The 24733-nt window shown below is 36.1% G+C and overlaps 1 protein-coding gene across 6 annotated transcripts in view; it reads left to right on the forward strand.

Annotated features, from left to right (window-relative positions):
* The window catches only part of MIPOL1 (mirror-image polydactyly 1), a 539636-nt gene that overhangs the window by 32438 nt on the left and 482465 nt on the right, over positions 1-24733 (forward strand). For 2 of the 6 annotated variants that reach the window (XM_072629749.1, XM_072629750.1), the window contains exon 4: positions 19791-19849. The exons of the other annotated variants lie outside the window; for them this stretch is intronic. In XM_072629749.1, coding sequence (XP_072485850.1) covers positions 19840-19849 — 10 coding nt within the window. In that variant the 5' untranslated portion in view covers positions 19791-19839. The remainder of the gene's footprint in view (positions 1-19790; positions 19850-24733) is intronic. 6 annotated transcript variants of the gene reach the window in all.

Genomic DNA, 24733 nt, shown 5'->3' on the forward strand with positions numbered 1-24733 from the left:
TAACAGTAAAGAATATTGTGTGTGTGTGTGTGTGTGTGTGAATGCACATGAGTTGTATTGTTTTCTTTTTTCTTTCCCTCTCTTTTTCCCTTAGTATTGCCTATATGGGGGCAGTTAAGTGGTGCAGTATATAGAGTACTGGCCCTGGAGTCAGAAAGCCTCATCCTCCTGAGTTCAAATACTAGCTGTGTCACCTGGGCAAGTCACTTAACCTTGTTTGCTTCAGTTCCTCATTTCTAAAATGAGCTGGAGAAGGAAATGGCTAGCCACTCCATTGTCTTTGCCAAGAAAACACCAAATGGAGTTTACAAAGAGTCAGACATGACTGAAATGACTGAACAAAAGTGAGAATTTCCCATATAAGGAGGATTGTAAAATCTCTGAAAGCAGTTAAATGATGGAAAGTCCTCAGAAGATACTAAAAGACCTTGTCACCGTTGGGGTAGTATGTGGTCTGACCAGGGTTATTCCTAAAAAATAACAAAGCTGTGCCTTACACTTGATTGACTCCTGCCTTTTTTGCAGCTTCTCCTTTCAGAAAAAGCATAAAAAAGTCCCTTCAGGTATAATCAAGAGCCTTCCAACTTGATGGCTTTTTAAATATCTTGTAAGTCATCATGTCCTTTAGTATATCTTGCCCTGATGACCAGATGCTTTTCCACATGTTGACAAAGGGGACTATGACCAGAGAAACTAATGCCATTCTATCTTTGTTACATGTCATTGCTATGTTAGGGCAAAGTAAACAACTTTTTTTTTTTAACTTTTCAATGATTTATGTGTATCTCATTTATCCAACATTGAACTTGAACTAAAAGTATACTGGCATTAGAGCTGCCTCCAGCAGCACCTGAAAAACCATAATGATTTGGAGATCAAAAAGAAAGATGTAGATGATAATTTGGCAAAAGAAAAGTAAATGTAGCAACTTAAAGGATGGATGAATTCTCTAGAAGTCATAGTTCCTGACTTTGAAGATGGATGAGAAGAGATAACTTAAAGACTTCCAGAAAAAAAAGAATAAATTGAATCAATGAATACTATACTGCAGAAATAATTAAAGAAGAGAGCGGAGCCAAGATGGCAGAGTAGAAAGACACATATACGCAGGGTCTCCCCATATAGCCCATAAAATACCTGTAGAGAGGGACTCTCAACAAATTTTGGAGCAGCAGAAGTGGAGAACAACAGAGTAGAGGAGATTTCCAGCCCAGGGTGACCTGAAAGGCCCATGGGAAACATCGGTTGCACCTGACGCGGAGTGCGGAGCCCAGCCCAGCCTTGGCTGCAGGGCATGGAGTGACTCTGGGAGGAGGACACCTCGGGGATGGAATCTCCAGTGGCAGTAACAGTAGCAGCGAATCCCCAGTGCCAGCATCAGCAGGTCTGCAGATCCCTCAACCCACAGGCACCAAAGGTCAGTGATGGGGTTTTTTCAGCTGGCCGGGAAGGGAGAAGGGCCTTCCCATAGCTCTGGCCTCAGGCAGCGGCCTGCAGCGGCCACATTGGGCAGGTGGCAGCAGTTCTTATGGCAGCCTGTATAGCAGCCCGCATCCATTGTTGGATCATAAAAACCCCTGGGGGCACTGAGGAGCTGAATATTACCTCAGCCCTGTGTAGAGGCCCTGAGGGAGCTGGTCTTTGTCTCATACTGAATGACAGCCCTGGCCATCCAGCTTATCTGAAAATCAGCCCCCAGTGCTGACTTGGAGGAACTGGAGGCCAGGTGGCTGTGGAGAGGAAACTGCTAAGATTCTGGACACAAAAATCTCTTTCTGCTTCCAGATCAGTGTACACGCTTGATTGTGCCACCTTGAAGGAACTGAGATCTTACAGATTCCCAGAGTATACCCTACTCTTGACAAAGGACCCAAAAGTCAAGTAACTGGTTGGGAAAATGCCCAAAAAAGGGAAAAAATATAAGACTATAGAAGGTTACTTTCTTGGTGAACAGATATCTTCTTCCATCCTTTCAGATGAGGAAGAACAATGTTTACCATCAGGGAAAGACATAAAAGTCAAGGCTTCTGTTACCCAAACATCCAAAATAAATATTCAATGGTCTCAGGCCAATGAAGAACTCAAAAAGGATTTTGAAGATCAAGTAAGAGAGGTGGAAGGATGAGAGAGATGCAAGAAAAGCATGAAAAGCGGGTCAATACCTTGCTAAAGGAGACTCAAAAATATGCTGAAGAAAATAACACCTTTAAAAATAGGCTAGCTCAAAACAAAAAGCCAGTGAGGAGAAGAATGCTTTAAAAGCAGAGTTAGTCAAATGGAAAACAAGGTTCAAAAGCACGCTGAAGAAAATAGTTCTTTAGAAATAATTAAAGAAGACTCCCTAGAACTTATGAGCATGGAAGACCAAGAGCAAATTACCACATAGTGATAAAACCCTAGGTTTGAGACGCTAAGCTTGTATTTTATTGTCTATTTCACCTTCCTCTGTCCCTTCAAAACACACACATACACACACACTTCTTTTGTAAGCTTCCCTGAGAGAGGTCTTTGGTTTGTAGTATATGTTGGTGGTGATTGACAAACATAGTAGACTACCTTCTCTGAGGGAATGCCATCTTTTTCTGCATTTCATCCCACCCCCAAGAAAGGAGATGTGTGGATTGAATATATATCCAGAGGTAAGATATGCCCTCTTTAAGAGTCATGTGTGGTTATTTTAAAGGGAGGGTGCTACACTTGACTGAAGATAAATGGATTTCTTCCTTATGTCATTGTTTCCTTCATGAATTGCTACTTCAGTGAGTGAGCCATAGTAGAAGACCTTTCCCTAAAACACTCTATTAATAAGTTCATAAAGGGAAAAGAAGTTTGACTGATATCTGTAAATGCATTAACATAGAAATAGTATAGAGGATGTAGCTGACATTTATTACTTCAGAAATTTTCTCCCTTCTGATGGATTGAAAGGGAATAAAGAAGAAATATGTAACATTAAATGGGAGAGTAGAATTCACAATAGATTAGGAGATAAATATAAAGAAGAAATAAGTTAAAGCTTCTTAGAAAGTGATGACAAAATAAAATGTTAGTTGAACTTGGAGAATATTGGGGGAAAGGAAGGATTTTGGACCATTTCAATTCAATTCAACAGGCATTTATTAAGAGCCTGCTATGTGCCCCTGAAACTCTCCTGGGTGCTCGGGGTACAAAGACAAACACAAAACTGTCTCTGCCCTAAGGTAGCTTATTTTTTACGGGGGAGGAGGAGGGAACAACTTGTACACAGAAAATACAAGGTGAATGGAATAAATAATATAAAAGCAGTTTGTGAGGGCACAATTGAATTAGGTAGGGTGAGATAGTGTAAAACCATACCCCTGAGTGAAGAAAGTAAAAAATTAAGGAAAGTGGGGGATGCATCGACACATAACACAGAAAGAAAATTAATAGTGTAAATAAATTCAAGGTACTTGGAATAAGGCAGATAAGAGGTGGATGTATGGGGGGGTATAGAAAGCCTATGGAAATAGTTTTACTTAGACTTTTACTCTTACATGTGGGTCCTTTTCCCATTTTTATGATCTCTTCGGGATACAGCCCTAGAAGCAAGTGGTGTTGTTGGGGCAAAGGGTATGCACATTTTTATAGTCCTTTGGACATAGTTTGAAATTGCTCTTCAGAATGGTTGGATCAGCTCACAGCTCCACCAACAGTGAATTAGTGTTCCAACTCTCCCACGTCTTCTCCAACATTTGTCATCTTCCTAGTTTGTCATGCTATCCAGTCCGATAGGTGTGATGTGGTACCTCAGGGTTGTTTTGGTTTGCATCTCTCTAATAGTGATTTAGAGCATTTTCTCATATGACTATAGATAGCTTTAATTTCTTTCTCTGAAAGCTACCTGTTCATATGCTTTGACCATTTATCAATTGGGGAATGACTTGTATTCTTATAAATTTGAATCAGTTCTCTATGTGTTTTAGAAATGAGGCTTTTATCAGAGACAATGGTTATAAAAATTCTTTCCCAGTTTTCTGTTTCCCTCCCAATCCTGGTTGCATTGACTTTGTGCAGAAACTTTTCAATTTCATGTAATCAGAGTTATCCATTTTGCATTTCATAATGTTCTCTATCTCTTGTTTGGTTATAAATTCCTCCATTCTCCATAAATCTGACAAATAAACTATTTCTTGCTCCCCTAGTTTGTTTATAGTATCAGCCTTTATACCTAGGTCAGGTACCCATTTGGACTTTATTCTGGTATACGTCAGGCATTGGTCTATGCCCAGTTTCAGCCACACTATTTTTCAGTTTTCCCAGCAGTCTTTGTCAAATAGTAAGTTGTTATCCCAGAAGCTGGGGTCCTTGGATTTATCAAACAGTATACTGCTATATTCATTGACTACTGTGTCTTGTGTATGGAACCTATTGCACTGATCTACCCCTCTATTTCTTAGCCAGTACAAAGAAGTTTTGATGATTGCTGCTTTATAATTCTATTTAAGATCTGGTATGTCTGGACCAGCTTTCCTATTGTTTCTTTTCATTAATTCCCTTGACATTCTGAACCTTTTGTTCTTCCAGATGAATTTCAATATTATTTTTTCTAGCTGTATAAAATATGTTTTTGGTAGTTTGATTGGTATGGCACTGAGTAAGTAAATTAATTTAGGTGGACTTCTTATTTTTATTATTTTAGCTTGGCCTTAACCATGAGCAACTGATGTTTTTCCAGTTATTTAGATCTGACTTTATTTGTGCAAAAAGTGTTTTGTAATTCTGTTTGTATAGTCCCCTGGGTTTGTTTTGGCAGGTAGACTCCCAAATATTTCATACAGTCAATAGTAAATTTAAATGGGATTTCTCTTTCTATCTTCTGCTGTTGGACTTTGTTAGTAATATGTAGAAATGCAGATGATTTATGTGGGTTTATTTTGTATCCTGCAACTTTGCTAAAGTTATTTCATTTTCAAGTAGTTTTTTACTTGATTCTCTGGGATTCCCTAAGTATGTCATCGTATCGTCTGCAAAGAGTGATAAATTAGTTTCTTCTTTGCCAATAGGAATACTAATTCCTTCTATTTGGTTTTCTTCTCTTATTGCTAAAGCTAACATTTCTAGTACCATATTGAATAAGAGTGGTGATAATGGAAATCTATGTTTCACCCCCCTTCTTATTGGAAATGCATCTAGCTTATCCCCATTACATGTAATGCTTGCTTATACTACTTATTATTTTAAGGAAGGTTCCATTTGCTCCTATGTTCTCCAGTGTTTTCAGTAGGAATGGGTGTTGTATTTTGTCAAAAGTTTTTTCTGCATCTATGGAGATAATCATATTGTTTCTGTTAGTTTTGTTATTGATATGTTCAGTTATGCTGATAGTTTTCCTAATATTGAATCAGCCCTACATTCCTACTATAAATCCTACATGATCAAAGTGTACTATTCTCGTGATAAGTTGCTATAATGTTTTTGTTAATATCTTATTTAAAATTCTTGCATCTATATTCCGTAGAGAAATTGGTCTATAATATTCTTTTTCTGTTTTGGCTTTTCCCAGTTTAGGTATCAGCACCATATTTGCATCATAAAAAGAATTTGGTAGGACTTTTTCTTTGCCAGTTTTCCCAAGTAGTCTATATGGTATTGGAATTAACTGTTTTTTAAATGTTTGATAGAATTCACTTTTAAATCCATCTGACTCTGAAGATTTTTCCCTAGATTTTTCCAAACATTGATGACTTGTTCAGTTTCTTCTTCTGAGATGGGTTTATTTAAGTATTTTATTTCCCCTTCCATTAATCAGGGCAATTTATATTTTTGTAAATATTCTTCCATTTCACTAAAATTGTCAAATGTATGGGCATAATAATTTCTAGTTATTGTTTTAATTTCCTCCCCATTAAAGGTGCATTCACCCTTTTCATTTTTGATACTGGTAATGAACTTTCAGGGGAAAAAAAAAACACCAGGATGTGATAGATTCATAAGAGAATTCTGTCAGGCAAAGAATAATTAATTCTCATATTATGTTTACAAAAATCATGAAAGAAGGGATCCTACCAGATTCAGAATCACCTTTATTATTTTTATCTTTACAATATATCTTCTTTATATCCCTTTCTTCCCCACTACCACAGCTGGCATCCAGAGGTCATATCACCTCATACCTAGACTATATAGCTTTCTAGTTGGTTTCTGCCTTATGCCTTTCTTTACTCTGGACTGTCCTCTGATCAGCTAGTGAGCTTCCTAAAACAGGAGTCTGACCATATTTCCTTCCTATTCCATTAACTACAGCTTCTCCCTGTTGCCTCCAGGATCAAATATAAAATCTTCTGGTTTTTAAAGCCCTTCCCATCCTGGTCCTTTCCTGTCTTTCCAGCCTTCCTATACTGTGCTCCCTTTCATATATTTTGCAATCTAGCAACAGTGACCTGACTGTTGCTTGCATATGCCGCTCTATCTCCTGACTCTGCCTTTTTACTAGTCCTCCCCCATCCCTGGAAATCTTTCCTTTTTTACTTCTGCTTCTTGGCTTCTGTGATTTTCTTCTCAAATCTCATCTTCTGTAAGAAGTTTTTCCTGGTCCCCCTCCTGCATTTCTTTGAAATTTCTTCCCATTTACACTGTATATATCTTTTATATGTGTGATTGTTTGCACGTTGTCTTCTCCATTAGAATGTGAACTTCTTGAGGTCAAGTACCATGTTTTTGTCTTTCTTTGTATCCAGTGTTTAGAAATGACTTTGACACATAACAGGTACCTAATAAATGAATATTGACCAACCAAATTATCTAAGCAAGAAAGAGATCTTAATATAATTTTTATGAAGTGAATTTGACCTATCCCTAAAAGTATTTTTTTAAAAATTATTCTTCTGGGACTGTGAATTCTTCAGTGTAAAGAATTAGTGGGGAAAAAATGACAGGCATTGATGCAGATGGGAAACTTTTCTGTAACTTATCTGGGAACGTGAAGAAGTTCAGTGATTTGATTAGGATTGTACAGTCAGAGGGAAAACTTGAGCCCTTATCTCTTAGGCTTATCTTTTATCCATTTTGACTCATTGTCTTTCATTAAAGGAATTAATTAAAATAATAAACACTTGATCCAGTTGGATTTACAGAAGAGTTCTATAAAACATTTAAAGAGAATCAGTATATATGCTACACATATTATTCCTAATGAATGGTAAAGTATTCTCCCAAATTTCTTTTATTATAAAATATGGTCTAACCCAGGGAAAGAAAATATGGGCACAAGCTTTTAAAAATAAAATCCCAGCAACCAAAGTATGTGTGGTACATACTGTACCACACAAAGTACAAAAATGGTTCAACTTGAAGAAAACAATGTGATCATATTGCCAAAATAATATGACCCAAATAATGCCAAATAATATGAGCAGTGTGGAAATTTATTTGGCTTGATTATGCATATTTGCTATAAGTATTTTCTTTTAATGTCAATTGAGGAGAGAATGTGGGGTGATAGTGATAGGGTTCCCCTCACCTCTCTGTTCCCTCCTCCCTCCTTCTGCCAAACCATCCACCAGGAGAAGAGAACAGAGTATAAGAAGTAGGCCTGAAGAAATTACAGATGAATAGAAAAGTTTTGAAAGTTACAGGACAAAGAAAAACAAGTTCTTTGTAATAGATTCACTTATTCATATACATTTCTCTTTGCATCCCTTTTTATGTATGTGTATAAATGCTTGTTTTATTTGATATTTAAATTTAAAAAAAGTATATGTATATATATACACATTTCAAAAGCTAGTTAAGTAGCTATGATTTTATTCAGCTTATCAAAGTATATAAATTTCTAATTCAGTGATATATTCCACACATTTATGTTTGGTTCAGTATGGACTAACACTTAGCTTTTATTGGAAGCATTGATTCCAACTGAATAGAACACTTTATGTTGATCCTAAAATATAATATAAAAATATATATACCACACCAGTTATTCAGGTATAGGTGAAACTAATTTTCCACCCTTCTAAGTGAGCAGATGCTAAGTCATTTATAGCTCAATGCACAATACTATGTGTTCTACGAAACTGAAAGAAAAGGCACAAACTTTTCCTATCCATTTGCCTTCCAAAAGTTAAACATACCAAATCATGATTATAGCAATAGATGTAGAAAAGCACTTGACAAAATACAGCACTCATTTACACAAAAAAGCTGGTGGTGCAGTGGAGAGTCTATTGGGTCTGGAGTTGGGAAGACTTGAATTCAAATCCAATCTCAGATACTTAGTATCTGTGTTACCCTGGGCAAGTTTCTTAACCTTTGTTTTCCTCAATTTCCTTAGCTGTAAAATAGGGATAATGTTAGCATTTGCCTTGAAGGGTTATTGTGAGGCTCAAATGAGAATATTTGTAAAAGTGCTTAGTACAGTGTCTAGCTGTATAAATGCACCTTCCCTTCTCTTCTTCTCAAAACCCCAAAATGCATAGGCACAGAGAAGCAGTTAAAATATGATGAAAATGATGTAAACCAGCAAGTAGAATAATTTGCAAAGGACAGATAGGAGAAACTTGCTCAATAAATTCAGTTAAAGCAAACCCCCATTTCTCATTGTTATCCGCAATCTACTTGAGGAAGAACTCCTTATTTTACAAGTTCTGCTGAGGAAACTGGAAAGCAGTTTGACCAAAAAATGAAAAAAAAAAAGGCATATAAGGCCATAAGAAAGGCTTTTATAATTTTGACATGGAGCTATAGAAAAACTGAAAGTGTTTACTGGGCTTGATATAAAACTGTTGAAGATAGTTGATTTAGCTTTTGACTGTGTTAGCCTGCGCTAGTCTCTGGGTCCTTGGAGAATTTTCCTTCATCTCTTCCCTAACTATTCGTCCAACCTGAATGAGTGAATTCTTTCAGTGTTTTTCATGTTATTGGGATGTGATAATTTCCTTGAATCTTCATTAAGTTCCTCAAAGAGACACCTAGCAACTCTGGAGTGGCAGGGACTGAAGGCAACTTTTGTCTTGTCTTTCCACCGCTATGATTGAGATCCTTGCTCCCCTTATACATACATCACATATAAAATATTTTGGGGGGAAGTTGAAGGTTTTGTTTTTAATTTTGTGATATAGCAGAGTGAACTGACTCCACAATGATGTGACTCAAGTCACTATTTCTGAATTTTAATCCTGCTCCACAACTAGTTTCCACATCTATAAAATGTAATACTTTCTCTACCTGTCTTATAGGTTGGTACATCAAAAGAGTTAATATATGTGAAACTATAAATTATAAAGGAATTCTAGATATTGGTGATATTTTTAATATCATATTATTTCATTTTCCTGTACTAAATTGTTTTTTTTCTAGTGATGGCAACTAACAAACTTTGCTTTCTAGCTTTTTTTTTTAAACCTCTCCTTTATGGAGAGGTCATACATAAATTCTGTCATACACAATCTGCTATTGCTATCAAGGAAAATCACCTGATTCTGGCATTATTCCTATGCTAGAGTAAATCAAAGATGTTTTGTTTTTTTTTTTTTACTTTTTTGACTGTGTTTCTTAGAATATGGTGTACATGGCCATATACTCAGCTTGTCAGCAAGTACCGTATCTCCTGCTTAATTCTTTTGTGCCTTGTAGAGTTCTGCAAATTGTTGATTTCCTAAAGAGACATTTGAATTGCCTCTACGTTAGTAGTTCAGAGGTTAAAAATAAAAAACTCGATATCAGGCATATTATATTTATCCCTAAGGAATACCTAAAATTTGTTGAAGGGGACTTTTATGAGGATTGACCTTTTTAGTTGACAAAACATTTGATGAAAATTGTATATGAGCAGACAGTTTGATTTTGCTCTAGAATGTTAATACTTTGGTCTACCTCTCCTGATATGTGAATAATTATTTGTTTCCCCAATGGTTAATCAATGGGGATCATATCCTTTTAATTTTAGAGTGATATTTTTAGTGCAGTACAAAATATAGAGTGATAAAATGGTATTCAGAAAGTTATAAGTCAAATTCACACCTGCTTTTTAAAGAATTAAAATGATTAACTGTTTTGTGTTTTTCTTGTAATTGAAGGTGGTATGGACCACAACCAGGCAAGAAAAATAATTTGAAATACTTCAGAATTCTGAAGTGACCATTGGATGACAAATGATAAAATGTGTTTCTTGCCTTTTGGCAGAGAGATTCAGAATGAGATATGCATATTCAGACATGGTCATATTGTTTTGATTTGTTTCGCTTTTTTCTTTGATTATGCTCATTGATTGCTAAGTGGCTTAGGCAAGGGAGATGGTAGTTCTTCTGGAAGGGAGTTACTGGGTAGAGACAGATTTTAAAAAAGGAAAGAGAATTATGCCATTAAAATGGAAAATAAAACAGTTCAGAAGAGAACACTAACAGGACAATTTTGTTATCACTTTGTTAAATTTAATATATATTTAAATAGATACGTAGAAGAGGTTAATGATCTTATGTGCAATCCTTTTTATGTTCTTTGTATATTGAAATATTTATGATTGATTGCTAAATTCACAGTAAAAGACAAAAAATTTAAAAGGGCATGAACTAAAGCTTTGTCTTAATAATCAATAGTTATGCTGTATGGAGAATCATTTTTATCAGTTTAAGGTAATGGAAAATTTATACTTAGAACATTGTACAAAAAATCTCTATAAATGTATAAAAAGAATATGTATAAAATATGTAAAGAGATACTGTATAAATGATAGTTTGTCAGATTAATTTTTTTTTAATTGTGAACTTTACAAATACCATATAAAATAAGCATTTCCATATATAACCTGGATGGTGCACCAGGCTTGGAGTTAAGAAGGTCTGAGTTCAAATCTAGCCTCAGACACTCTCCTCCCTCCCTCCCTCCCTCCCTCTTTTCTTCCTTCCTCCCTTCCTCCCTCCCTCCTTCCTTCGTTCCTCCCTTCCTTCCTTCCATCCGTATGTCCTTCCTGGCATCCAGCTTGTTAAATTCTGTCATACATTACTCATAAGACACATTCTAGTCCTTTTCATTCAGTCTTATAGCTTATCTAGTCAAGCAACCAAGAATCTTAAAGCTTTCCTCTCAAGAAGACGGTTATCCCACCAATACACACACACACACACACACACACACACACACACACACACACACACACACACGCCCCAGAAGCAGCATTCCATGTTTTAAGCTTTTGTTTGAAAACATTGCTGTTTATTTCCAGTTCCTTTTCTCCTTCTTCTTCTTTTCTCTCTCTCTCTCTCTCTCTCTTCCTCTCCCCTCTTCCTCCTTCTTCCTTCTTCCCTTCCTCCCTCCTTCTCTCCATACCCCTCCTTCCTTCCCCACCTCCTCCTTATCTCAAGTACCCTGACTTGCAAGGGGGCATTTTTCCTTTTTACCTAAGCATGTCTAATCTTGATCCAAGTCATCTTAGACAGGTTCACTGTACTTTTGCCTGAAGGGCTGACATTTTATTTCTTTCAAGCTTACTCAGTCCAGTTTCCTTGACAGTGTTCCCTTGGGGTACCACTGTTTATAGAATTCATTCATCTTCTAGCTAGACAAATAGGTGGAAAAAGAAAGCAGGCATGAAGAATAATGCTATTCTGCAGTCAGTAGACAGACACAGTAGGTATATCACTGTCCCATGACAGCAATAACCTTTGGGATGTATCTCTACATTAGTGTTAGTTCCATATTAATAAACATGTTTCTATGAAAAACTGTGTTTCTCTTCCATAGAATTCCTTCCAGGGAACGAGGTAGCCTGGATCACTGTCTTCAAGTGGCATACAGTCTTGTAGCTAATTATGCCTTTATATATATGACATTTCTAATATTTCAAACAATTTCCACATCTTTTCTCATACTTTAAAATTTCAAGGGATATAAATCCCCATTTTATTGATAAAGAAACTGAGATATAGAGATAGAATAACTCCATCAACTAAGAAAATAGATTTGCAAATGATCTGAAATATTAGATATTTCATACATGTATACAACTATAGATTCTAGATTACAAGCTCCTTGAAAGCAGAAACCACATTGGGTACCCTTAATTCTCCCTCAGTACCTAGCCCGCAGTAATGGCCTAACAGCTTTTTTATATATAAATCAGTGAATGAAGAAATTATGCTAAAATTTGCCATGAACTTTTCATTGAATCAACTCAACTATATCATTCCAGAGTATTTGTATTTTCCTTCCCTCCTTCTGAAGGTAGTTAATACTCAAGTATGTAAGAATATATAGATGGGGCATATTAATGCTTTTGTATATGTTCTGACCTTATTAGGATTTTTTTATATGACAGAAGCTAGGAAATGGATAGATATCATGTTATTACAAGAGACTTCTATATTTGACTATTCAGTAGTAAGTGAAGTGATAGAAATCAATACAACGAATATCTCTTAGAGTTGCTGTCTGTTTGCGTTATATCCGACAGAATAGTTTGAAGTTCTTTCTACTCTTAGAACAATTCGGTTTCAGAAACTTTGCTTCATAAATACAGAGACAAACCTAGACTCTTGGGTAGGTGCCAGGGATGTGAGTTTGACTTCCTATAGCTTCTGGCCACTTACTGGGCAGGAGACCCAGATTCCAGGTTCATTTCCGTTATCAAGTTCTTTGTGTTACTGGGCAATTGACTTCACTTCCTGTAATCTCAGTCTTTTCACGTGTAAATTTAAAGCTGTAATAATCAGTCCAACAATCTGGTCCTATTAATTAGGTAAAAGTAATAGCAGGATAGATTTTTGGCTCAGCCTAAGGTTAAGTTACTAAAAAAATATGTTGTCTGAAGAGTGGAACAGGCTGTGGTGTGATTCATCTTATTGAAGAAGCTGAGGCCTGTAGATCTTTTGAGTTTGGGAATTCTAAGTTATATGGCTGATGCCAATTAGATGTCTACATTAAGTCTGGCATTAAAATAGTTAGCCCCTGAAATGTGAGGGAAGCCCCAGACACTGTAAGGAGGGGTAAATGAGCCCAAGTCAGAAATGCATCAGTTCAAAACTTCTGCACTAATCATAAGTGGGCTGATATGTGGCTGCTGCATTTCTAGCTGTGGTCAGGTGGAGAGATCTAGTTTTAAAAACCAACTAAGTAACCAAACAAATATCAAATGGAGGCCAGATGACCATTATCAGTCATATACCCAAAGTCAATAATAAAAGGAAAAATGCAAGTCAGAATAACTCTGGTTTTACCTCATATCCAACAAATTGGGAGAGATAACAGATCAGGCAATAGCACTGGATGGGGTTATGGAAAGGCAGATTATGCTAAAACATTGTGGAACTATAAATTGGTCCAGCCATTCTTGAAAACAATTTTCAACTGTGCTAAAAAAAAGTGACTAACACAATCATAGTTGGGATTTGCAGGTCATAAGCCCAATAAGATGGAGGACCACATATTTTCTCTGATTCCCATTACTTCTCAGACCTCTCCAGTATAGAAATTATGTACCAAAGGTGAAACAACATTAGCTATTTCCATAATCTAGCACACCAGGAACTCAAAAGAAGGTTTACAAGAAACTAAATCAAGCCAACCAAACAAAAAAAAAAAACCCATGAAACCTCAAGCTACCTCTACCTTGAGCTCATTCAGCATTCTTTCCACTATTGTCTACCATGCTGCTGGAATCCATGTACTTGCAAAAAAATTCAACCCTACACTCTTACTCTAGTCCTTCATCCCTCTTTCCATTGTCTTAGAGATCTGGACTCCAGCCCGCACAAGTATGCAGAGGCCCCGGTGGCCAGTGCTGCGGAAGCATTTTGTACTGCAAAGTTCTCTTTAGTAGAGCAGAACAGCAAAAGGAAGGGGGCAAGGTACGTGGCTGGGCTTGAAATAGAGCTCAACCTCACAGTTTAACATCTCTTGCCCTACCTCTGCTGAGCATCAGAAATCTAAATGCCAGCTGACAGTAATGAGTTTCTGACTATCAAATCACCAGAGTGTCAGTGCTCTGAACCTCTGGGCCAGGGAACTGAGGAACAAAGACAATGGAACAAGACTCCATGGGGGTAATAAGGGAACTTTGTGGCATTGTCTGCTGTCCACTAAACCTGAGAGAAAGTGCCTTACCCCTAAGAGGGCCAGTTCTGTATACCCAAAAGTCATTTGGGGCAGAGACCTTTGTTGGTGAACTGTAAGTTATCTAGCATGGGAGGAGGCAGAGACAACTAGATCTAGTCCCCAGGGAAACCACTATCTAAGAGAGAGTCAGAAAGTGAGCAATAGGGGGAAAAGAAGGAGGTAAAAAGACTGTTGTAATATCAAATAACAAAGATCTCAGGAAGAAGAGAGCTTAAATACATTGAGCACAAGCAGATAAATCACCAGGGAAAGTATTAGCAGCAGAAGGATGTACGACCTTAATATCTAGTAAATGAGTTAGGCATATATGAATAAACCCTGAAAAACAGAGGAAAATGACTTAATACTTAAGACAGAGGATCTTAAGAATCTATGAGAAATCAAGAAATTATAAAAGAAAGAAAAAAATAGAAGGCAATTTGAAATATTTCATTGGAAAAGGAACTGACCTGGAAAATAGATCCAGGAGAGATAATTTTAAAATTATCCTATTACCTGAAAGCCATGATAAAAAATGACCCTAGACATCATCTTTCAAGAAATTTTGAAGGATAATTGCCTTGATATTCTAGAATCAGAGGGTAAAATAGAAATCACAAGACTCTACCAATCACCTCCTGAAAGAGATCCCTAAAGGAAAATTATCAGGGATATTATAACCAAATTTCAGAGCTTCCAGATCAAGGAGAAAATATTGCAAGCATACAGAAAGAAATAATTCAAGTATCATGGAGTCAGAGATAATACAAGGTTTAGCAACTTCTGCATTAAAGGATCAGAGGACTTGGAATATGATATTGCAGAGAGCAAAGGAGCTAGGATTATAACCAAGAATGACCTACCCAGCAAAACTGAGCAAAATTCTTCAGGGGAAAACATGGACATTCCATGAAATAGAGGATTTTCAAGCATTCATGATGAAAAGACTAGAGCTGAATAGAAAATTTGATTTTCAAATACAAAACTCCAGAGAAGCAAAAAATGATAAACAGAAAAGGGAAACCATAAGGGACTTAATAAGGTTAAGCTGTTTGCATTCCTACATGGAAAGATAATGCTTGTAACATAGGAACTTTCTCTTGAATTCCCTTTCAAGGATTATTTAAAACTTTCAGGTGCTCCATGTGTTTTGTCTTTGATTGCTGATAGAAACTACTGATCATAAATTTATTAATTATTAGCTAGCCTAATTGATTATTAATTAGCCAGAAACTCTGTGTCTCAGGGTTTTCCATTCTTAAAAATCAGCAGTGTGCTAATTAATACCTACTTTCCCACAGCCTCTTCTGCATTTTTGTTTTCCTTTTTTTTGTCATGGTGATATTTTAACGTTTTAATTTTCATTTCTCTAATTATTAGTGATTTAGAACATTTTTTTCATAAGGCTATAGATAGCTTGAATTTCTTCCTCTGAAACATGTCCGTTTACATCCCTTGACCATTTGTCATTAGTTCCCTATATATGTTAGAAATGAGGCCTTTATCAGAGAAACTTGCTATAAAGATTTTCCCCCCTGATTTCTTGCTTCTCTTCTAATTTTACCTAAATTGTTTTTGCTTGTGCATAAGCTTTTTAATTTTATGTAACCAAGGTTGTTCATTTTTTCTTGGGTGAATCTTATCTCTTGTTTTGCCATGTACTCTTCCTCTTTGTTTAGGTCTGCTGTTCTATTTTTTTTTTTTTTTTTTATGATATCACTGTTTGTATCTAAATCATGTACCCATTTAGACTTTGTCTTGGTATTCAGGGTGAGATCTTGATCTATGCCTCATTTCTTCTAGACTGCTTTCCACTTTTTCCAGTGAGTTTTGGCAGATAATGAATTCTTGCTCTATGGGATTTTTGTGCTTATCAAACACTAGATTGCTGTTCTTGTTTGCTTCTGTATTGTGAATCAGTTCTTGTTCCATTTTTTTTGTTTCATACAAATACCAAATTGCTTTGATGTTTATAACTTTGTAGTATAGTTTAAGAAGATCTGATATTTCTGGACTTGTTTCCTTCTCACTTTTTTTTCATTATTTCCCTTCTGTTCTTCCAGATGAGTTTTTTGTTACAATTTTTTTCTAGTTCTATAAAGTAATCATTTGGTAATTTGATTGTAATGGAACTGAATAAGTAAATTAATTTAGATATTGTTGTTTTTATTATACAAGTTTTGCCTGTCCATGAGCAATTCATATTGCTCCAGTTATCTAGATCCCTATTTGTGAAGAATATTTTGGAATAGTATTCATATAGTTCCTGTGTGTGCTTTGAAAGTAGAGTCCCAAGCATTTTATGCTATCTGTAATTATTTTGAGTGGAATTTCTCTGTTTCTGTCTGCTGAATTTTATTGCTGATAATTTGCGTGGGTTTATTTTATATTCTACAGCTTTTCTGAAGTTAATTGTTTCAATTAGTTTTTTAGTTTACTCTCTAGGATTCTCTGCTGTATCTGTTTCAGATTTTTTTATATTAATTTTATCTATTTTTAGTGTTCTACAATCACTACCATAAAATTTAGATTTCCCCCTCCACCTACCTCCCCCACCCCTCTCCCTCCCTGAGACAGCATACAATTCTATATAGGATCTACACATACATTCCTATTGAATACATTTTCACTATAGTCATGCTGTGTAGAAGAATTAACATGAATCGGAGAAATCATCCAACAAACCAAAACATTAAATACACACACAAAAAAATGATCTACTACATTCTGCGATTGAACTCCATAGTTCTTTCTCTGGATGTGGAAGACATTTTGCCTTAGAAGATCATTGGAATTTTTTTTTTTAAGTCCTTGCATTGCTATGAAGATGCAAATCTACCAGAAAAAATTCTTCCACACTGGTTGTTGCTGTGCACAAAGTTCTCTTGATTCTGCTCCTTTCACTCAGCATCAGATCATATAAGTCTTTCCAGGCCTTTCTGAAATCTTCTTATTCATTATTTCTTATAGCTCAATAGTATGCCATTACATTCATATACCATAATTTATTCAGCCATTCCTCAGTTGATGGGCATCCCCTTGATTTCCAGTTCTTGGCCACTACAAAGAGTGCTGCTATAAATATTTTTGTACATGTGGGACCCTTTCCCATTTTTATGATCTCTTGGGGATACAGTCCTAGAAGCCATATTGCTGGGTCAAAGAGTATGCATATTTTTGTAGCCCTTTGGCCATAGTTCCAAATAGCTCTCCAGAATGGTTGGATGAACTAACAGCTCCACCAGCTAGTAATTAATGTTCCAACTTTCCCATGTCCTCTCCAACATTTATCATTTTCCTGTTCTGTCATGTATTCCACTCTGATAGGTGTGATGTGGTACCTCAGAGTGGTTTTAATTTGCATCTCTCTAATCAGAAGTGATTTAGAGCATTTTTTCATATGATTATAGATATCTTTAATTTCTTCCTCTGAAAATTGCCTGTTCATATCCTTTGACCATTTATCAATTGGGAAATGACTTGTGTTTTTGTACATTGACTCAGTTCTCTATATATTCTAGAGATGAGGCCTTTATTCCCAAGATTAGCTGTAAAAAATTTTTCCCAATATATTACATCCCTCCGAATTTTGCTTGCATTGGGTTTGGTTGTGGAAAAATGTTTCAGTTTAATGTAATTAAAATTATCCATCTTGCACTTCATAATGCTTTCTATCTCTTCTTTAGTGAAAAATTCTTCCCTTCTCCATCAATCTGATAAATACACTTCCTTGCTCCTCCAGTTTGTCCGCAGTATCAGTCTTTATACCTAGATCGTGTACCCATTTGGACTTTATTCTTGTGTATGGTGTCAGGCATTTGTCTATTCCTAGTTTCTGCCACACTGTTATCTAGTTTTCCCAGCAATTTTTGTTGAACAGTGAGTTCTTATCCCAGAAGCTGGGGTCCTTGGGTTTATCTAACAGGAGATTGTTATATTCATTGCCTACTGTGTCTTGAGTGTCTAGCATATTCCACTTGTCTACCCTTCTGTTTCTTAGTCAGTACCAAGTGGTTTTGATAATTGCTGCTTTATAATACAATTTGAGATCTGGTAGAGCTAGGCCACTTTCCCTAGCATTTCTTTTCATTAGTCCCTTTGATATTCTGGACCTTTTGTTTTTCTAGATGAATTTTGATATTATTTTATCCAGCTCTAGAAAATAATTATCTAGTAGTTTAATTGGTATGGCACTAAATAAGTAAATCAATTTAAGTAGAATTGTCATTTTTATTATATTGGCTCAGCCTACCCATGACCAAGTGATGTTTTTCCACTTACTTAGATCTGACTTTATTTGTGCAAAAAGTGTCTTGTAATTGTGTTCATATAGTCCCTGGGTTTGTTTTGGCAGGTAAACTCCCAAGTATTTTATAGTGTCTATCCTAACTTTAAATGGGATTTCTCTTTCTATCTCTTGCTATTGGACTTTGTTACTAATATATAGAAATGCAGAAGATTTGTGTGGGTTTATTTTGTAAACTGCAACTTTGCCAAAGTTGTTTATTATTTCAGGTAGTTTTTTACTTGAATCTCTGGGATTCTCTAAGTATATCACCATATCATCTGCAAAGAGTGATAACTTAGTTTCTTTGCCTATTCTTATTTCTTCAATTTCTTTATCTTGTCTAATTGCTACAGCTAACATTTCTAGTACCACATTGAATAATAGTGGTGATAATGGACATCCTTGTTTCACCCCTGATCTTAATTGGAAAAACATCTAGCTTATCTCCATTGCATATAATGCTTGCTGAAGGTTTTAGGTAGATACTGCTTATTATTTTATGGAAAGTTCCCTTTATTTTTATGTTCTCCAGTGTTTTTAATAGGAATGGGTGTTGTATTTTGTTGAAAGCTTTTTCTGCATCTATTGAGATAATCGTGTGGTTTCTGTTAGCTTTGTTGTTGATGTGATCAATAATGCCAATAGTTTTCCTAATATTGAACCAGCCCTGCATTCCTGGTATGAATTCTGCCTGATCATAGTGTATTATTCTCGTGATAAGATGCTGTATTTGTTTTGCTAAAAACTTATTTAAAATATTTGCATCTATATTCATTACAGAAAGTGGTCCATAATTTTCTTTCTCTTGTTTTGTCTCTTCCTGGTTTAGGTATCAAAACCATATTTGTGTCATAAAAAGAATTTGGGAGGATTCCTTCCTCCCCAATTTTCAAAAATAGTCAATATAGTATTGGAATTAACTGTTCTTTAAATGTTTGATAGAATTCACTTGTAAATCCATCTGGTCCTGGAGATTTTTTCCTAGGGAGTTCATTGATGGCTTGTTCAATTTCTTTTTTTGAGATGGGGTTGTTTAAGTATTCAACTTCCTCTTCTGTCAATCTGGGCAATTTGTATTTTTTAAAATACTCATCTATCTCATTTAGATTGTCGAATTTATGGGCATAAAGTTGGGCAAAGTAATTTCTAATGATTGTTCTAATTTCCTCCTCATTGGAGGTGGGTTCACCCCTATCATTTTTGATATTAGTAATATGATTTTCTTCTTTTTTTTAATCAAATTGGCCAAAGGTTTATCATTAGTTTTTTCACTAAACCAGCTAGTGATTTTATTAATTCAGTAGTTATCTTAATTTCAGCTTTATTAATCTCTCCTTTTGTTTTCAGTATTTCTAATTTGGTATTTACTTGGGGATTTTCAATTTGTTCTTTTTCTAACTTTTTCAGCTGCATGTCCAAGTCATTGATCTCCTCTTTCTCTATTTTATTTATGTAGGCATTCAAAGATATAAAACTTCCCCTAAGAACTGCTTTTGCAGTATCCCATGAGATCTGGTAGGTTATCTCATTATTGTTATTCTCTTGGATGGAGTTTTTGATTGCTTCTATGATTTATTGTTTAACCCACTCCTTCTTTAGGATTAGACTATTTAGTTTACAATTGATTTTTGGTTTATGTTTCCATGGCCTTTTAATACATTTATTTTTTATTGCATTATGATCAGAGAAGGATGCATTGACTATCTCTGCCTTTCTGCACTGGATTGTGAGATTTTTATGTTCTAGTATATGGTCAGTTTTTGTATATGTGCCATGTACTGCTGAGAAAAAGGTATATTCCTTTCTATTCCCATTCAATTTTCTCCAGAGATCTATCACATGCACTTTATCCAGAGTTTTATTCACCTCCTTAACTTCTTCCTTGTTTATTTTTAAGGTTAGATTTATCAAATTCAGAAAGGGTAAGGTTCAGGTCCCCCAGTAGTATAGTTTTGCTATTTCTTCCTTCAACTCCCCCAACCTCTCCTCTAAGAATCTGGATGCTATACCACTTGGAGCATACATGTTTAGTAATGATATTACTTCATTGTCTATGGTGCCTTTCAGCAGGATATGGTTTCCTTCCTTATCTCTTTTGATTAGATCTGTTTCTGCTTTTGCTTTGTCTGAGATTAGGATTGCTACTCCTGCTTTTCTTACATCAGCTGAAGCACAATATATTCTACTCCAACCTTTGACCTTTACCCTGTGTGTATCCCCCATTTCAAATGTGTTTCTTGTAAGCAACATATTGTTGGATTGTGTTTTTTAATCCATTCTACTATCTGTCTCTGTTTTATGGGAGAGTTCATTCCATTCACATTCACAGTTATGATTACAATCTGTGTATTTCCTTCCATCCTCTTTCCAACCGTTTGTGCTTTTAGCTCTCTGGTCTCACTTCCCCCCTCAATAGTTTTCACTTTTCACCACCATGCCTAGATCCTAGTGTGAGTTTGCACCCTTCCTGTGGCTCCTCTTCTGGCGCTGAGGATTGCCTGGGTCCTAGTGGGAGTTTCCACTGCCCTGGGTCTGCTCTCCATCTTGTTTGCCTCTGCCACAGTAGGAGGAATCCCCTTTAGCTGTTTTCCTAGCCTCAGGTGTTATGAGACTATTTGCCCCCTCTGCTGTTCTCACTGATTCAGGATTTTTCTGGGGAAATATTTTATGGTTCTTTCAAGGTCATTAAGGGGGGAAGAGAGAGCATTTACTGATCACTCTGCCATCATGGCTCCCGGAAGTTGAAGTAGGTGACTTACAGATGTTTTATCTGCGGGCTGAAGGTCTCAGGAGCTGCTGCGACTGATATCTGGGGCTGAGCAGCTGTCACTCGGCTCTGTTGCTCTCGCCCTGGGCTGCCACTCCACGGTTCTGCCTGCTGCTGTCTCAGGTCTCCCAGGGGCCCTCCCACTCCACTGCACTGGATGTGCTGCACTCTGTGCTGTGGGCTCACCTCCACGGAACGGATCCTTCCCGTCGACCTTCCAGTCTGTCCTGGGCTATGAATCTGCCACAGTCTGCCTCCTGTTAGATTCTGCACCTCCAAAGTTTGGTCAGATTCTCTCCTTAGAGGTATATCTGAAGGAGTTTGTTTAAGAGCTTAGGTGAGTCCTTGCTCTCACTTCACCATTTTGGCTCCACCCCCTGTTTCAGATTTTGCACAAGTTGACAATGCCAAAGACTTTGGTAGTGAGAATTTTCTTTTCTGTGCCTTTAATAGTTATGACACTGAGGTGACAGGAGCTGCAGTACTTGTAGTAGCAATTGACAAGTAAGAACTCCACAATGATTCATTCTCTGGATGATGGTAGCAGGGACTGGATTTGTAGCAAAGTCTGCTATTACAGGGTCTCTTGGTCTCAAGGTTTCTCTATCAGGGTTTGAAGAAAGATTTGAAGGTAGGTTGACTTTCCTGGCACATGTGGCTTCTTTCTCTTCCTGATGATACTTTGTTGCTTCAATTAGTCTGGTTTTTTGTTCTGTAAGTGACATTTAAGTGATATTTGGTGAGAAAGTTAGACTTCTTTTTCCATAATCTTTGCTTCCTTGGGATCTCTATGGATAATAGCTGCATGGGATGCAAGCAAGACCAGTGGTCTGGAAGACACTTCATTTCTTGATTATCTTGGGCTTTCCTATTTGTCCACGGCATAATTTGGTAGTGTATTAAAGAAAGAGTGGAGACTGGAAGACTGGCTATTTATCCCATGAAAGCTAAGCATATATTTATCGAAGGATTCACTGGTTTAATATAGAAATTCCATGGTCAAATTTTGACTAAAATAATTCTTTTAAAAGAGAAAGGTTTTCTTTTCTTTTGTTTTATTTAGCATTTTATTTTTACCCAGTTACATGTAAAAAACAATTTATCCTTCCTTTTTAAATGAGTCCCTCATTTTCTCCCTTCTTCCCTCCCTACCTCCCCTCATTAAGAAGACAAGCAATTCAATATAGGTTACATATGTGTGGTCATGCAAAACATATCCATAATAATCATGTTGTGAAAGAAAACATACACAAGAGAAAAACTCAAGAAAAATAAAGTTAAAAAAAAAGTATACTTCAATCTGCATTTAGACGCCATCAGTTCGTTTTCTGGGGACAGACAACATTTTTCATCATAAATCTTGCAGAGTTGTCTTGGATCATTGTATTGCTGACAATAGTTAAGTCATTCACAGCTGATCATTCTTACAACATTGCTGTTATCTTGTATGCTGTATATTTCACTTTGCATCAGCTCATACAAGTCTTTCCAGGTTTTTCTGAGATCATCCTGCTTATCACTTTTTATAGTATAATAGTATTCCATCGTAATTACATACAACTTGTTCAGCCATTCCCCAATGGACATCCCCTCAGTGTCTAATTCTTTACCCCAAGAACAAAGCTGCTATCAATATTTTTTGTACATCTAAGGCCTTTTCCTTTTTGTTGTTTTTTTTAATCTTTTGAGATACTGACCTAGTAGTGATATTGCTAGGTCAGGGGGTGTGTATGATTTTATAGCCTTTTAGGTGTAGTTCCAAATTGTTCTACAGAATGATTGAATCAGTTCACAACTCTACCAACAGTGCATTAATGTCTCATTTTTCCCACTTCCCCTCCAACATGTTAACCATTCTAACAGGTTGATGTAGTACCTCAGAATTGTTTTAATTTGCATTTCTCTAGTCATTTATGAGTTAGAGCATTTTTTCATGTGATTGTAGATAGTTTTGATTATTTCATCTGAAAACTGATCATATCTTTTGATCACTTATCAATTGGGAAATGGCTCTTATTTTTATAAATTTGGACTCAGTTGTCTGTATGTTTGAGAAATGAGACCTTTATCGGAGAAATTTGCTTCAAAATTTTTTTCACAGTTTCTATTGCTAACTGTATTTCCCTTCATCCTCTTCCCCCCACCTTGGTTATTCTATTCTTTCTCTTGCACTCAGTCTCCCCTCAAAAGTGTTTTGCTTCTGACTACCCCCTTGTCCAATCTGCACTCCCTTCTATCAGCCCCCCACTCCCTGCCTTGTCCTTTTCCTTCCTACTTTCATGTAGGGTAAGTAAGATAGGTTTCTATACCTAATTTAGTGTGTATGTTATTCCCTCTCATGATAATAAGGTTCACTGACTCCCCCTCACCTCCTTCCCACTTCTCCTCCACTGTAAAAGCTTTTTCTTACCTCTTTTATGTGAGATAATTTACCCATTCTACCTCTCCTTTTGAAGAGAAAGGGTTTTCTTATTTACACTGAAACTTTTATGACTTTTCTAATTTTTTTCCCCTGTTCCAAGATTAATTAGGTTTTTTGTTGTTGTTTTGGACACTATTCTAAAAATATTTCCAGGTATGATTTTCACTTTTTATGACATTTATATTTGTTACTTGCTGTTTTTTACTTCAGGAAAACTATTGCATAATAGCTCCATTCTCTTATTACAAATTTATATTTGTGATGCAGCCATGAAGCAAAGCATATCAGATTAAAGAAAACTTGAAGATAGATGACTTGAACTAAGCTATTTATTATACCTTTTTCACAGCATTGAGAACCTAAAGAAACAGAGACCTTTTAGCTTACACTCCTTAGGCACAAATTCCTTAGCTGAGATTTCAAATGTCAGAGTAATAGTTTCCTTTGCTTTATTAGGCCTCATGTTTGTGTTCAAGGAAATATTCTAAAAATGAGAAAGATTATAGTTTAGTAGTTTTAAGCAAGAGGAATTAAAAAGATTGACAGTATATAATAGAGAGAGGTATTTTGTTGTTGATTGCAAATCACATTTATCTCTCCTAAAATCTGTTCTCCTTAAAATTAGTGCTTTATGAGTCGTAAACAATTGAGTTGCTTATTGTTGAGTTGCCTATAATAGCTTAAATTAGAGATCATTTAAAAATTGTCTCCTAAATGTCTCCTGTGTCAAATTACTAAGTCAGACCAGTGAAATTTAAAAAGGTAATAACTGTTGCCAGTGATCCCTAAATCAACTTTAAGCCATTATACTTAAGACAATTAGGGACTGAGAGAAAAGAGACTAAAATGTGGGCTGGAGAATTAGAGGGTAGTTGAGCCAAACCAAAGATTTTTATTCATTAAAGTAGCTTCCTTAAACATGGACAGGTGTTTTCTTTACTTCCATTTCCCTTTTCTTTAGGAAAGGTTTGATTGCCTAGAATGAGGAGAGAAGATTCTTAGATGGATTCTAATAAACAACTTATACCATCAAAACTCTGGATTCCCCTAAATGGTTATGCAGCACTTTGTTACTCTGAGAAATGAAAAATTCCAAGGGTACTACTTTGAATGGTAGTAGGGTTACTGAGACAAAGGGTAGATTTTCTGGAACTCTAAACAGGAACTGTTTTCCTTGATAACTAGGAGGTAAAGGTAAGGACTGGAGAAC

This window comes from Notamacropus eugenii, chromosome 1, assembly GCF_028372415.1.
Source record: "Notamacropus eugenii isolate mMacEug1 chromosome 1, mMacEug1.pri_v2, whole genome shotgun sequence".
Taxonomy (NCBI): Eukaryota; Metazoa; Chordata; class Mammalia; order Diprotodontia; family Macropodidae; genus Notamacropus; species Notamacropus eugenii.